At 41.1% G+C, this 16,156-nt stretch overlaps 1 protein-coding gene across 3 annotated transcripts in view; it reads left to right on the top strand.

The window, feature by feature from the left end:
* The window catches only part of EDC3 (enhancer of mRNA decapping 3), a 67,346-nt gene that overhangs the window by 15,256 nt on the left and 35,934 nt on the right, over nucleotides 1-16,156 (top strand). For all 3 annotated transcript variants that reach the window (XM_030814763.1, XM_030814764.1, XM_030814765.1), the window contains 2 exons: nucleotides 6,201-6,382; nucleotides 9,206-9,525. In XM_030814763.1, coding sequence (XP_030670623.1) covers nucleotides 6,219-6,382; nucleotides 9,206-9,525 — 484 coding nt within the window. In that variant the 5' untranslated portion in view covers nucleotides 6,201-6,218. The remainder of the gene's footprint in view (nucleotides 1-6,200; nucleotides 6,383-9,205; nucleotides 9,526-16,156) is intronic.

Raw genomic sequence — 16,156 nt, 5'->3', positions numbered from 1 at the left:
CTACTAAAAATACAAAAATTAGCCGGGCGTGGTGGTGGGTGCCTATAATGCCAGCTACTCGGGAGGCTGAAGCAGAAAACTGCTTAAACCCGGGAGGTGGAGGTTGCAGTGAGCCGAGATTGCGCCACTGCATTCCAGCCTGGGCGACAAAGTGACTCTCCATCTCAAAAAAAATATTGATTTAACTATTTTAGTTTCTTTGCCTTTCCATGTAAATTTTAGAATAACCTTGTCTATATCTACAAATCTTGCTGAGATTTTGATAAGAATTACATTGATCCATTATACCAATTTGAGGAGAATTTATGTACTTTTTGTTGAGTCTTTTAATCCATGAACATGTTATATCTGTTATATTTAGCATTTTGATTTTTTCCTCAGTGTTGCATAGTTTTCAGTATATAAATCCTGTACCTTTTTTTTTTTTAGATTTACACCTAGTACTTTATTTTTTGAGCAATTGTAAATGGTATTGTATTTTAAATTTCATTGCCCATGTGTTCATTGCTGATATACTGAAATAAGATTGGCTTTTGTATGTTTATCTTGTATCCCACAATCTTGCTGAACTTACTTGTTCTAAGACTTTTTGTAGATTACAGGGAATTTCTACATAGACAGTTATGTCATCTGCAAATGGTATTGTTTTTTCCTTTCCAAACTGTATGCCTTTTTTATCTGTTTCTTGCTTTATTGCAAGAACTTCTAGAGCTGTGTTGAGTAATAGTGGATATCTTTGCCTTGTTCATGTTCTTATAAGGAAAGCATTCAGTCTTTCACCATTTAGTATAATGTTAGCTGTAGGGACTTTTTAGATCCCTTTACCAGATTGATGAAGTTCCTCTCTATTCCCATTTTTTCTGAGAGGCTTTTTTAAAAAAGAATGAATGGGTGTTCAATTTTGTCAAATGCATTTCTGTGTCAGTTGCTATGAACATGTGTTTTTCTTATTTAGCCTGTTAATATGGTAGATTACATTGATTGGCTTTCTGATCTTGAGTCAGCATTGCATCCTTGGAATAAACTCCACCTGAGTGTGGTGTATAATTTTTTTTTTTTTTTTTTTTTTTTTTTGAGATGGAGTCTCACTCTGTCACCTAGGCTGGAATGCAGTCGTGTGATCGCGGCTCACTGCAAGTTCCACCTCCTAGGTTCACACCATTCTCCTGCCTCAGCCTCTCGAGTAGCTGGGACTACAGGTGCACGCCACCACGCCTGGCTAATTTTTTGTATTTTTAGTAGAGACAGGGTTTCACCATGTTAGCTAAGATGGTCTTGATCTCCTGACCTCGTGATCCGCCCACCTTGGCCTACCAAAGTGCTGGGATTACAGGCGTGAGCCACCACACCCGGCCGGGTGTGATGTATAATTCTTTATGTGTATTGTTTTGTTTATTATTTTTATTTTTAGAGATGGTGTCTTACTTTGTTGCCCAGGCTGGAGTGCAGTGGTGTGATCATAGCTCACTCCATCCACTGACTCATGGGCCCAAGCTCCCCTCCTGCCTCAGGCTCCCAAGTAGCTGAGATTACTGGTATGCACCACTACACCTGTTTTTTTTTTTTGGTAGAAATAAAGTCTCACTGTGTTGCCCAGGCTGGTTTCAAACTCCTGGCCTCAAGCTATCCTCCCACCTTGGCCTCCCAAAGTGCTGGGATTACAGGTGTGAGCCACTGAGCCTGGATCATTATTGTTGAATTGTTGGGTGATATTTCGATGAGGAATTTTATGTTTACATTCATGGGGGATAGTATTCTGTAGTTTTGTTTTTGTACTATTGTTGTCAGGTCTTGGTATCAAGATAATAGTTCTGTATTGATGTGATAAAGTTGTATGATTTTCTCATTCTGTTAAAATGATTTAAAATTGATCAACTTTTAAAATATCAAACCAATTTTGCATTCTAGGAGTAGAGACCTAAATATATGTGATATATTAGACTTTTAAAATTTATTGCTGGATTTGATTTGTTAATATCTTGTTGAGGGTTTTTGGTCTATATTTGTGCAGGATGTTGATCTTTTTCTTATAAAGCCTTTGTGGGGAGGCTTTCACGTCAGAGTTATACTAGCTACATTGAACAAATTGGGAAATGTTTCTTTCTTTTTTTTAATTTTTATTTTTGAGACAGAGTCTTGTGCTCTGTCACCTGGGCTGGAGTGCAGTGGCGCAATCTTGGCTCAGTGCAACCTCCCCTCCTGGGTTCAAGCCATTCTCCTGCCTCTGCCTCTCAAGTAGCTGGGATTACAGATATGTACCACCACACCTGGCTAATTTTTTTTTTTTTTTTTGTATTTTTAGTAGGGATGGGGTTTCACCATGTTGGCCAGGCTGGTCTTGAACTCCTGAACTCAAGTGATCTACCCTCCTCAGCCTCCCAAAGCGCTGGGATTACAGGTGTGAACCGCTGTGCCCAACCTTTTTTTTTTTTTTTGAGATGGAGTCTCGCTCTGTCACCCAAGCTGTAGTGCAGTGGTGTGATCTTGGCTCACTGCAACCTCCACCTCCCCAGTTTAAGCGATTCTTCTGCCTCAGCCTCCTGAGTAGCTGGGATTATAGGCACGTGCCACCATGCCTGGCTAATTTTTGTATTTTTAGTAGAGGCAGGGTTTCACCGTGTTGGCCAGGCTGGTCACAAACTGCTGATCTCAAGTGATCCACCTGCCTCAGTCTCCCAAAGTGCTGGGATTACAGGCATGAGCCATTGCATCCAGCCTCATTCTCCTGTGTTTTCTAAAAGTTTGTATGAGATTGACATTTTTTTTTTCCTAAAATGTTTGATAAAATTAACTAGTAAAGCTGTCTAGTTCAGACTTAGTTAAAAAGAAAAAGCCAGTAAAGCCATCTAGGCCTGGATTTTTCTTTGTAGGAAGGTTTTAAATTACATAATCAATTTGTTTTTTTTCTATTAAATAGACTTTATTTTTTAGAGCAGTTTTAGTTTCAGGGAAAAATTGAGCCCAAAGTACAGAGTGTTCCCATATATCTCACTGTTGCCCCCCAGTAAGCCCTCTCTGCTGTCAACATTCCACACCACGGTCGTGTTTGTTACAATTGATGAACCTACACTGGCACTTCATTGTCATCCAGAGTCCATATTTAACATTAGGGTTCACTCTTGGTGTTGTACATTCTATGGGTTTTGAAGTGACACATATCTACCATTATAGTATCAAACAGAATAGTTTCACTGCCCTAAAAATTCTCTTGTGTTCTGCCTGTTCACCTCCCACCCCCACCCCACCAACCACTGGCGCCCACTGCTCCTTTTACTGTCTCCATAGTTTTGCCTTTTCCAGAAAACCTTGTAGCTGGAATCATATAGTATGTATGTATCCTTTTCACATTGGCTTCTTTCAGTTAGTAATGTGCTTTTCAGTTTCCTCCATGTCTTTTCATGGCTTGATAGCTCATTTCTTTTTTGTGCTGAATAATATTCCATTGTCTGGGTGTGCCATAGTTCATTCATCCATTCACCTACTGAAGGATGTCTTGATTGCTTCCAAATTTGAGCAATTTTGAATAAAGCTGCTGTAAACATCCACGTGCAGATTTATGGTGGATGTAAGTTTTCAGTTCATCTGGGTAAATACCAAGGAGAGTGATTGCTGGATCAGATGGTATATTTAGTTTTGTGAGAAACTACCTTATTAATATGCATGTGCAAGCTAGGCGCAGTGGCTCATGCCTATAAACCTAGCACTTAGGAGGCCGAGGCAGGCAGATCACTTGAGGTCATGAGTTCGAGACCAGCCTGGGCAACTTGGTGAAACCCCTCTACTGAAAAAAAAAAAAAAAAAAAAAAAAAAAATAGCTGGATGTGGTGGCACGTGCCTGTAGTCCCAACTACGTGGAAGGCTGAGGCAGGAGAATTGCTTGAACCTGGGAGGCAGAGGCTGCAATGAGCTGAGATTGATTGTACCACTGCACTCCAGCCTGGGCGATAAAGATAGAGCGAGACTCAGTCTCCAAAAAAAAAAAAAAAGTCTGGGCATGGTGGCTCACGCCTGTAATCCCAGCATTTTGGGAGGCTGAGGCAGGTGGATCATGAGGTCAGGAGTTCAAGACTAGCCTGACCAACATGGTGAAACCCCGTCTCTACTAAAAATACAAAAATTAGCCAGGTATGGTGGTGCATGCCTGTAATCCCAGCTACTCAGGAGGCTGAGGCAGGAGAATTGCTTGAACCCGGGAGGTGGAGGTTGCGGTGAGCCGAGATTATGCCACCACACTCCAGCCTGGGCGACAGAGTAAGACTCCATCTCAAAAAAAAAAAGAAAAATGCATACTCAAAGTGGCTGCATCATTTTGCATTCCTGTCAGCAATGAATGATGGTTTTTGTTGCCCCACGTCCTTGTCAGCATTTGGTGTTGTCAGTGTTTTGGATTTTGGCCATTCTGACAGGTGTGTAGTGGCATCTTGTTGTTTTAATTTCCATTAATTCCCTGATGATATGATGTAGAGCATCTTTTCATATGCTTGCCTGCCATGTCCATGTCTTCTTTGGTGAAGTATCCTTTCGGGTCTCTTGCTCATTTTTTCATCAGGTTGTTCATTTTCTTATTGTTGAGTTTTAAGAGTTCTTGGTATGTTATGGATAACAGACCTTTATCAAATATGTCTTTTGCAAATATTTTCTCCTAATTTGTGTCTTGTCTTATTCTCTTGATAAATTCAGTTTTTAAAATAGACATGCAGCTACTCAGATTTTTTATTTCTTGTTATCAGTTTTGATAACTTTTGTCTAAGAAGTTCCCCATTTTGTCTAGTTGTCAAATTTACTGGTGTAAGGTTATTTTTTAATGTCTATGATGTCTCTTTGTTCATTTCTGATATTAATAATGTATGTTTTATCTTTTTTCTTTATTAGGCGTTTGCCAACTTTATTAATATTTTCAAAGAGCTAATTTTTGTTTTATTTTTCTTAGTTGTTTCTTGTTTCATTCGTTTCTGCTCTTGATTTCCTTTCTATTAACATCAGGTTAATCTGTTCTTTTTTTACTAATACTTAGGATGGAAGCTTAGACAATTGATTTTAGACATTTCTTTCCTAACAAGCACTTAAAGTTATAAATTCCCCCTTTTACGCACTGTATTAAGCATGTCATACAAAAGTTGATGTTGTGTTTTCATTATCGTTGAGTTCGAACTATTTTTTGACTGCCCTTTTGATTTCTTCTTTTACCCATAGGTTATTTGGAAATGTCTTGCTTAATTTTAAATATTTGGGAATATTCTAAATATCTGTTTTTATCAATTTCAAATTTAATTCTGTTGTGGGTAGAGAATATATTTTATGTGATCTGTCTTTTTAAATTTATTCATACTTGTTTAAAGCCCAGCATATATGCGTGAACATTCTGTGTAGACTTGAAAAGGATATATATTCTGTAGTTGTTAGGTTTAGTGTTCTATAGTACCTTCAATTGGCTTTAAAATTTTTTTTTTTTTGAGACAGAGTCTCACTCTGTCGCCCAGGCTGGAGTGCAGCGGCGCCATCTCGGCTCACTGCAACCTCCGCCTCCTGGGTTGACGCCATTCTCCTGCCTCAGCCTCCCGAGTAGCTGGGACTACAGGCGCCTGCCACCACGCCTGGCCAATTTTTTGTATATTTTAGTAGAGACGGGGTTTCACCATGTTAGCCAGGATGGTCTCAATCTTGTGACCTCGTGATCTGCCTGCCTCGTGCCATTGCACTCCAGCCTGGGCAACAAGAGTGAAACTCTGTCTCAAAAAAAAAAAAAAAAAAAAAAAACTATCCAGAATTTATTATTATTATTAATCATTATTATATTATTATTATCATCAGCAAGAGTGGCATTACCAGTAATTTGTTTTTTTAATATATTATTTCTCAGCAACATATTCTCTTTGAAAGCGTTTTGACAGCAGATTTATTAAAATACAATGTAAACAGATTATAGTTTGTGTGATTTGATGTACAATAAATATCTTTATCCAATGTATGTGCTTTAAAGCAATTATAAGATCTTTATATGTATTAAATAATATTATTTATTAATATGCATACTCCTGAAAAAAAAATTTAATTTTTTTAAGATTTATTACCTCAGTTAGCAATGTGATAGAATGTGCTTTATTAACCAACACTTGGTACAGAGCCTGATATATTTGCTGAGTTTAATTAAAAGTTTGTCTTTTCACCAAGGCACACTGAATAGTTCCTTCTCTTCACAGTGGTCTCACGTGTGAAACATGGCTACAGATTGGCTGGGAAGTATTGTGTCCATCAATTGTGGAGATAGCTTGGGTGTCTATCAGGGAAGAGTGTCAGCTGTGGATCAGGTCAGCCAGACCATTTCTCTCACCCGGCCTTTCCATAATGGAGTGAAGTGTCTTGTTCCAGAAGTCACCTTCAGGTGAGTGTCCTGACTGACTCTTCTGAATCCAACCTGGTGGTCTGTGGAGCTTGAACCTAGGTCAGATTGCTAGTATTCTCTTGGCATATGGCCGCTTTTTGTATTTTTAGTAGAGATGGGGTTTCACTGTGTTGGCCAGGCTGGTCTCGAACTACTGGCCTCAAGTAATCTGCCCATCGTGGCCTCCCAAAGTGCTGGGATTTCAGGTGTGAACCACCATGCCCAGCCTATACTGTTTATTTCCTCTTTGCATTCTGATATTCATTCCTTGGCCTCCCCTTTATTAAAAACAACCCTCTCCCTTAGATCTTGCATTTGCCACTAGGTATTGTTGTGTCATTTCCCTTCCCTTTAACCCATAATCCTTGTCAGAGCCAAATAGTCTGCTTTCTCTATCTTTTGTGGCTTCATTCTCTAGAACCTCCTTACCCTACCATTATCTTTTTTTCTAACTTTATCATCTTGCTGAATTAGTTTTTGCCAAGGTTACAAATAACTTAATGGCCAAATTCACTGACAGTATCCAATCCCAATCTCATTTGAATGCTCCCTGATGGGTGCAGTGGCTTATGCCTGTAATTCCAGCACTTTGGGAGGCCAAGGCAGGAGTATCACTTGAGGCTAGGATTTCAAAACTGGCTAGTCAACATAGTGAGACTTCATCTTTACAAAATAAAAATTTTAAAAATTAGCTGGGCATGGTGGCATGTGCCTGTAATCCCAGCTACTCCTGCGTCTGAGACAGGAAGATCACTTGAGCCTAGGAGTTGGAGGCTGCAGTGAGCCATGATAGCAGCACTGCACTCCAGCCTGGGTGATAGAGCAAGACCCTGTCTCTAAAAAAATAAATAAAAATAAAATGCTCCCTATCTTTTAAAGTACAGTACTCTCCTTTAGTTTCCCTGTCACCTGTTTGGTTTTTCTTTGCATGTATTCCACATATTCCTCCATTCCTTTACTTTTTTTGTTGTTTTTTATGTTCCTTTTCTTCTACTCACCTGTTAAGATTGAATTATGGTTCTATCTTTGTTTCTTTTCTCAGCTTTTATTCTCTAGACAATCTCTTGTGTACCTTGTACATTAATGAGACCTCAAATCTTTTTTTTTTTTTAGATGGAGTCTCAACTCTGTCACCCAGGCTGTAGTGCAGTGGCACGATCTTGGCTCACTGCAAACTCCATCTCCCGGGTTAATCCCATTCTCCCGCCTCAGGCTCCCGAGTAGCTGGGACTACAGGTGCCCGCCACCATGCCCGGCTAATTTTGTTTTTGTATTTTTAGTAGAGATGACGTTTCACCGTGTTGGCCAGGATGGTCTCGATCTCCTGACCTCGTGATCTGCCCTTCTTGGCCTCCCAAAGTGCTGGGATTACAGGTGTGAGCCACCGCGCCCGGCCAAGACCTCAAATCTTTAATTTAGTCCCATTATGAGACAGACACCTTGTCTGCTGGTCATTTCCATTGGATATCCCACAAGATATCTTAAATGCAAGATTTTCGGAGCTTATCTCATTATGTTTTCCTGTAGATTTATTTTTCCAAGGGCATACCCATTATTTATGGCTAATAACACCTTTCCCCCACGTTAGAAACTTAGGAGTCATAATAAACTCTTCTTTCTCTTTAATCCTCGTGTTCAGTTGCCAAAATTGTGTGGATTCGAAATGTCTCTTGATTCCTTCTCCCTTTGTATTACTGCTTGCTTGGTCTCCTAACTGGTACCACTGCCTCTTGTTTTTTCTCATAGCCACCAGGAAAATCCATTGTGATCATGATGTGGTCCTTGGCTACCTCTGCAGCCTTACTTCCTGATGGCCTTCCACAAGCATCCTTCCCTTTAGTATCACCATAACATTTGCAGTTCCTCACGTGGGCCATATTTTCTACATTTCCTCAGTCTCTATGCCCCTACCTGAGATGCCTTTCTCCCTGCTGTTCTTTGCTTAGCCACTCATTCCCCCTGCCCTGGCCAGATTTAGCTTAAGTATTGCATTCATCTCCACCAGACTAACTTAAATATTTTGCTTTTAGGCTCTCTAGTCTCCTATGCACACCTCTGTCCTAACATTTAACACTGTAAAAAAAAAAATTTTTTTTTTTTTTTTGAGACAGAGTCTCACTTTGTTGCCCAGGCTGGAGTGCAGTGGTGCGATCTCTGCTCACTGCAACCTTTGCCTCCCAGGGCGAAACGATTCTCATGCCTCAGCCTCCTGGGTAGCTAGGATTGCAGGTGCATACGACCACACCCGACTAATCATTTCTGTTTAGTAGAGACAGGGTTTTGCCATGTTGACCAGGCTGGTCTCGAACTCCTGGCCTCAAGTGATTGGCCTGCCTCGGCCTCCCAGAGTGCTGGGATTATAGGCATGAGCCATGGTGCCCAGCCCATTTAACACTTTTGATTGAATATGTACTTGTCTTTTCCACTGACCAGACTGAGTTCCTGTGGGCACATAGTGGTTTTCATCTCTATATACCAGATCAAAATAGTTCCTAGCGCAGGGCTTACCACATAGTAAGTATTTTATATACTCCTGTTGAATGAGTAAGGGAGTGAATGAATGAACAAAAGCTATTAAACATTGTGGGAATGTAAGATTAATACAGTTTCATTGTTAGCAATAGCCTCTTTTTAAAGGCCAGCATTGTGTCAGTTGGATAGTTGGTGGCTGACCCGTCCCTTAAGCACACAGCCCCCTTTCCTAGCCTCTGATAACTCATTAAAATGCAGTCCTGCAAAGGGGTAGCTGTTTGCTAATGATCTCAGTTTTATCATTCTTACCACTATTGTAATTTTGAGACTTGGCTTTTTTGTGTATTTCAGGGCAGGTGACATTACGGAGTTAAAAATTCTGGAGATACCAGGACCTGGAGACAACCAACATTTTGGAGACCTTCATCAAACAGAATTAGGCCCCTCTGGTGTTGGCTGCCAAGTGGGCATTAATCAGAATGGCACAGGCAAGTTGGTCAAGAAGCCAGCCTCTTCCAGCAGTGCCCCTCAGAATATCCCTAAGAGGACAGATGTGAAGAGCCAGGATGTTGCCGTTTCCCCCCAGCAGCAACAGTGCTCAAAGAGCTATGTCGACAGGCACATGGAATCCTTGAGTCAGTCCAAAAGTTTCCGTCGTCGGCACAACTCCTGTAAGTAGGGTCAAGTTGATATTTCTTCTCAATCTGGTGTTTCAGGGCTATAAGCCATAAGCACTGCTGCTCTTTAAACAAATCCTTTGTTATCCCAATAAAATGGATGCTGGCTGAGTGTCACAGAAATACAACATGGTTCTCTTCCTCCAGGCCTAATTCCTCAAGATGTTAAGGGAAAGGAAATAAGCTGTTAGGGATGCCTGTGAGCTTCCTGCCCTCTCTTAGCACTTCCTTCAGGAAGAGTCTGCCCAGAGTTTACTGAGACTAACAGTGATGTTTTAAATCCAGTAACTACTGCGCATGGTGGCACGCATCTATAGTCCCAGCTGCTTGAGAGGTTGAGGCAGGAGGATTGTCTGAGCCCAGGAGTTCAAGGCTAGTCTGGGCAAAATAGTGAGATTCTGTCTCTAAAAAAGAAAAAAAAAACCTTAAATCCTGTTACTGATGTTGGTAGTAGTGTCTGAGTTGAACCTGCACTTGGGCTGTTCCAGAGGATTCTTGAGTAACTTCTCTTCCTGTGATTTGAGTCTCATCCTCAGAAGAGAGGAGGGGACTGATCCAAACATCTCTGTGATCTTTGATTTTCTAGCAGACAATTTTTAATTTGCTGTATTTGTTCTTACTGACACACCAAGAAGAATGTGCATTGGTCTGTGTTGCTGCCCAGTTTTGTTTGATACTAACACATTATTAAATGCCATTTGCTGACTATAAAACCATAGTTGTGACCAGGCACGGTGCCTCACACCTGTAATCTAGCACTTTGGGAGGCTGAGGCGGGCAGATCACCTGAGGTCAGGCGTTCGAGGCCAGCCTGGCCAACATGTTGAAACCTCGTCTCTGCTAAAAATACAAAAATTAGCCAGGTGTGGAAGCGCATGCCTGTAATCCCAGCTACTTTGGAGGCTGAGGGAGGAGAATCCCTTGAACCCAGGAGGCAGAGGTTGCAGTGAGCTGATATTGTGCCACTCCAGCCTGGGTGATAGAGCGAGACTCTGTCTCAAAAATAAAATAAATAATATAAAATAAAACCATAGTTGTGTTGGTGGTGTGATGGTGAGCATAGCTGCCTTCCAAAACCATAGTTAATTCACTAGAACTGTTCTTCTCCAACATATTTACTAGAATAATGTTACGATAGCGAATTGTAACATTCACTGGAATCTGTTAGGCTCCTTAAATTAATATGAATGTTGTTTTAAAAAACTACTTCCAAATGGCAAACTATTCTTTTTTTTTTTTTTTTTTGAGACGGAGTCTTGCTTTGTCGCCCAGGCTGGAGTGCAGTGGCGCAATCTCAGCTCACTGCAAGCTCCGCCTCCCGGGTTCACGCCATTCTCCTGCCTCAGCCTCTCCGAGTAGCTGGGACTACAGGTGCCCACCACTACGCCGGGCTAATTTTTTTGTATTTTTTTTTAGTAGAGACGGGGTTTCACTGTGGTCTCGGTCTCCTGACCTCATGATCCGCCTGCCTCGGCCTCCCAAAGTGCTGGGATTACAAGTGTGAGCCACCGCGCCCGGCCGGCAAACTATTCTTATTTTACTTAGATGGTTTTGTACTCAGAGATGGTAGCAGAATGTATTAGAAACTTTAAGTGAGAGGCTGGGTGCAAGTGGCTCACACCTGTAATCTCAGCACTTCAGGAGGCTGAGGCAGGCGGATCACTTGAGCCCAGGAGTTCGAGACCAGCCTGAGCAACATGGCAAAACCCCATCTCTACAAAAAAAAATAAAAAAAATCAGCTGGGCATGGCAGCGTGCACCTGTGGTCCCAGCTACTCAGGAGGCTGAGGTGGAAGGATGGCTTGAGCCAGGGAGGCGGAGGTTGTGATTAGCCAAAATCATGCCACTGCACTTCAGCCTGGGTGACAGAGTGAGACTGTCTCAAAACGAACAACCAAAAGAAATTTTAAATGAGTATTCATTAACTCATTTAAAATTACAAGCTAGAGTCATTCTGTGGCAATACCTTCTAAAAGGCACAATTTAGAGTGAGCTAGGTCTCTCTAGACCCCACTCAGAAAGTTTATTACATAAAATTCCAGATAATTCTTGCTACCATTGTTGCTCCTCACACTGTGGTCCTGGTGGCAATGTAGTAAGGTTTTAATGTGCTGGGTGAATTCTCTTAATAGCTTGTGGTGTGACACCTGTGTCAGGGGCCAACATTTTAAGTTTTGGAGATGCCTGATTCAAGTGAATAAACAACTAAATTAAAACTAATTTTTTTTTTTTTTTTTGAGATGGAGCCTCGCTCTGTTGCCCGGGCTGGAGTGCAGTGGTGTGATCTTGGCTCACTGCAACCTCCACCTCCCGTGTTCAGGTGATTCTCCTGCCTCAGCCTCCCTAGGAGCTGGTACTACAGGCACTTGCTGCCATGCCTGGCTAATTTTTTTTTTTTTTTTTTTTTGAGACAGAGTTTCGCTCTTGTTGCCCAGGCTGGAGTGCAATGGCGTGATCTCGGCTCACCTCAACCTCCGCCTCTTGGGTTCAAAAGATTCTCCTGCCTCAGCCTCCCGAGTAGCTGGGATTACAGGCATGCACCACCACATCTGGCTAATTTTGCATTTTTAGTAGAGACGGGGCTCCATGTGGTCAGGCTGGTCTTGGACTCTCGACCTCAGGTGATCCGCCCACCTCGGCCTCCCAAAGTGCTGAGATTACAGGCGTGAGCCACTGCACCCAGCTAATTTTTGTATTTTTAGTAGAGATGGGATATTGCCATGTTGCCCAAGCTGATTTCGAACTCCTCACCTTAGGTGATCTGCCTGCCTCGGCCTCCCAAAGTGCTGGGATTACAGGAGTGAGCCACTGTGCCTGGCCTAAGAAAATGTTTTAATGTATGTAATGTACAGTTTCAAGGTATTTTCCTTTGGTGCATATGAAACAACTATGTGAAATGACGATGTTTGCAAATATGAGACTGAAATTCAGTTGTGACTTCTGTATCCTTAGAAAAACTGTAGAATGCTTGGATAGAAAATGATTCTTTCCATTTAGACTTTAACCTTTTCTCTTTCTTTCTTTCTTTTTTTTTTTTTTGAGATGGAGTCTCGCTCTTTCACCCAGGCTGGAGTGCAGTGGTGCGATCTCGGCTCACTGCAGTCTCTGCCCCCCCGGGGTTCACACCATTCTCCTGCCTCAGCCTCCCGCGTAGCTGGGACTACAGGCACCTGCCACCTCGCCCGGCTAATTTTTTGTATTTTTAGTAGAGACGGGGTTTCACCGTGTTAGCCAGGATGGTCTCGATCTCCTGACCTCGTGATCCGCCCGCCTCAGCCTCCCAAAGTGCTAAGATTACAGGCGTGAGCCACCGCGCCCGGCCACCTTTTCTCTTCCTTCCTTCCTTCCTTCCTTTCTTTCTTTCTTTCTTTCCTTCCTTTTTTTCTTTCTTTCATTTTTGAGATAGGGTCTTGCCTTGTCACTCAGGTTGGAATGCAGTGATACGATCACAGCTCACTACAGCCTTGAACTCCTGGGCTCAAATGATCCTCCCACCTCAGCCTCCTGAGTAGCTGGGACTACAGGTGTGTGCCACCATGCCTGGCTAGTTTGTTTACTTTTAGTAGAGACAAAGTCTCACTATGTTGCCCTGTCTGAAAATATATTTTTTTTTTTTACCAGAAATTGTTGATTTGTTAGAAGTTCAAATAGGCAGTTTATAATCTTCCGTGCACTTGAAGATGACCCTTATTAGCAATTCATATTATTTTTTCCTACATATTTTTCCCCCTGTTATTAACATCTTACATTGGTATGGTATATTTGTTATAATTATTGAACCAATGTTGATGCATTATCATTAAACAAAGTCCATATTTTATTCAGATTGCGTTAGTTTTTACCTGGATGCCCTTGTTCCAGGATCCTGTCCAGCATATCACATCATATTTGGTAGTCATTTCTCTGCTTGGCTCTTACAGTTTCTCAGACCTTCCTTGTTTTTGATGACCTAGACGTTTTGATGAATACTGGTCAGGTATTTTGTAGAATGTCTCTCAGTTGGTACTTGATGTTTTTCTCATGATTAGACTGGGGTTATATGTTTGGGGGTGGAAGACAACAGAGGTAAAGTACCATTTTCATCACTTTGTGTCAAGTGTATATATTATCACCATGGTTTATAACTTTTGATGTTCACCTTGATCACCTGGCTAAAGTAGGATATATCTAGTTTCTCCTCTGTAAAGTGGCTCTTTCTTCCCCCTTTACGTATGTACTCTTTGGAAGGAAATCACTATGTGCAGCCCACACCCAGGGAGTGAGAAGTTATGTTCCCTCTCCTTGAGGACACAGCATCTTCAGACATTACTTGGAATTCTTTTATGCCAGAGATTCCTCTCTTCTCCCCCATTTGTTTATTTATTCAGTCATTTATTTATATCAGCATGTACTCATGGGTATTTATTTTGTACTTTGGCTTATAATTCAATATTACTTTATTTTGGTACTGAAATTATTTCAGTTTTGGCTAGTCTCCAGTCTTTCACTTAGATCTCCTGTCCCTTTGACATACTCTAATCATTGTGGGTTTTTTTTTTTTTTAGTACTTAGGTACTTTCTGACACTGAAAGATGCTTACTACTACCACTACTACTACTACTACTGCTGCTGTTGCTTCTCCTCCTCCTCCTCCTCCTCCTCCTCCCTCCTCCTTACTTCTCCTCCCTCCACCCCCTCCCTCTCCCCCTCCCTCCTCCCCCCTTCTCCTTTCTTTCTTCTTCACTAGGTATGCTCATTGCTCCTGGGTGTCACCCTTATAGCTGACAGCAAGAAAATATGTGTATATACTTCTCTGCAGAGTTCACAGAAAAGAAAATATATGCGTGTATATTTAACCAGTATATATATACATATTTAAATATTTCTATATGTAACTACGTATATTGTACTATACTAAGTATGAATTCATACTGATGTCTCCAACTTTAATCCATTACCACATGGATCCTTCTAGCCTTCTCCTTTTGCTTGTCTGTTACTTCTCACTCCAACAGTGAGAAACCTGTCTCCTGTTGTCATTTATTCTTTACATAATTATTCAATTCCAGTATACATATATAGTGGTATCAGAATTATTAACTCCTATCCCCATTCCTGTGGGAAACTATCAAATAGAATGTGGTGCTTACGTACCGTTTCTTTTGCCTTTCATCTGACTCCATTCATTTCTAGAGTTATTTAGGTCTCCCATTTCCTTCATTGACTTGTTTCATATATTCATAATACAGTTAATTTGTTTTATCACATTCTGCATTCCATCCTGGGATCTCCTAACCTCCTAAATGATTTTTAAAAATTTGCAAACACTGAGGCTCACTCTTTGTGCTGTAAAGTTCTGTGGGTTTTGACAAATACATAGCATCATGTATCTGTCATTACAGTATTAAACAGAATACTTTCATTGTCCTAAACAATCTCTTGTGCCTTGCCTGTTCAACTTCCTCCACTTCCCCCTGGCAACTACTAATCTTTTTATTATACCATCTCTGCAGTTTTGCATTTTTCCAGAATATCACATAATTAAAATCATACAGTATGTAGCCCTTTCAGACTGGCTTATTTCACTTAGCAAGATGCATTTAAGATTCATTCATGTCGTTTTGTGGCTTGATAGGTCATTTCTTTAATTGATGGATAATGTTCCATTGTGTGGATGTATCAGTTTGTTTACCCATTCACCTACTGCAGTACATCTTGGTGGCTTCCAGGTTTTGGTTATTCTGCTTTTGCTGTTTTGTCAGTTTCCTTTTTCTAGATAGTTAACTGTATGTAAATGAGGTAAAGAGATCATAGGGCAGTAAAATGTTACTATTTTTCAAGAAACTTATTTAGAATCCAGATTAGTTTGGAAAATGTTTGTGGCCTGGGAATTTGGCAATGAGACGTGGCTCAGAATAGGTTTCTGATAGAAGGTAGAGTTATAATTATTTTTCCATTCATTGAGCCCTGTAAGTAAAAAGGTCTGCCTTAGAATTTTCTCCAGTTTATGTACATTGATATTGAGACTAGTAGATTGATGAAGCTATAGAAATATAATCTGTTGGCCGGGTGTGGTGGCTTATGCCTGTAATCTTAACACTTTTGGAGGCTGGGACGGGCAGGTTGCCTGAGCTCAGGAGTTTGAGACCAGCCTAGGCAACATGGTGAAACCCCATCTGTACACAAATACAAAAAATCAGCTGGGCGTGGTGGTGGGTACCTGTAATGCCAGCTACTCAGGAGACTGAGGCACAAGAATTGCCTGAACCTTGGAGGTGGAGGTTGCAGTGAACTGAGATTGTGCCACTGCCCTCCAGCCTGGGCAACAAAGCAAAACTCTGTCTTAAAAAAAAAAAAAAAAAAGAAAGAAAAGAAAGAAAGAAATATAATCTGTATTCAGTTCTGGCTTTTAACTGTTCTTTCAGGATTGCAATAAGGAGTTGAGGAATTTGTTGGTTTAGTTAGCTAATCCAACATTGATGATTTAGCACAAGCAGATTTTAATCTCTTCTTTTGGGGTGGGAGTGGGTTTAAAGAATCATATAAAGAATAGTTTTTCTGTGACCATTCAGGATGTTTGTCAAATAGACATAACATCAGTCCCAGGGAGCAGAGGGAAACCAAGCCTTGTTTAGGATGCAGCTCT

This window comes from Nomascus leucogenys, chromosome 6 (assembly GCF_006542625.1).
Source record: "Nomascus leucogenys isolate Asia chromosome 6, Asia_NLE_v1, whole genome shotgun sequence".
NCBI classification, from domain to species: domain Eukaryota; kingdom Metazoa; phylum Chordata; class Mammalia; order Primates; family Hylobatidae; genus Nomascus; species Nomascus leucogenys.
Note: the sequence above shows the minus strand (reverse complement) of the source record. Positions and strands in the feature narration are given on the sequence as shown.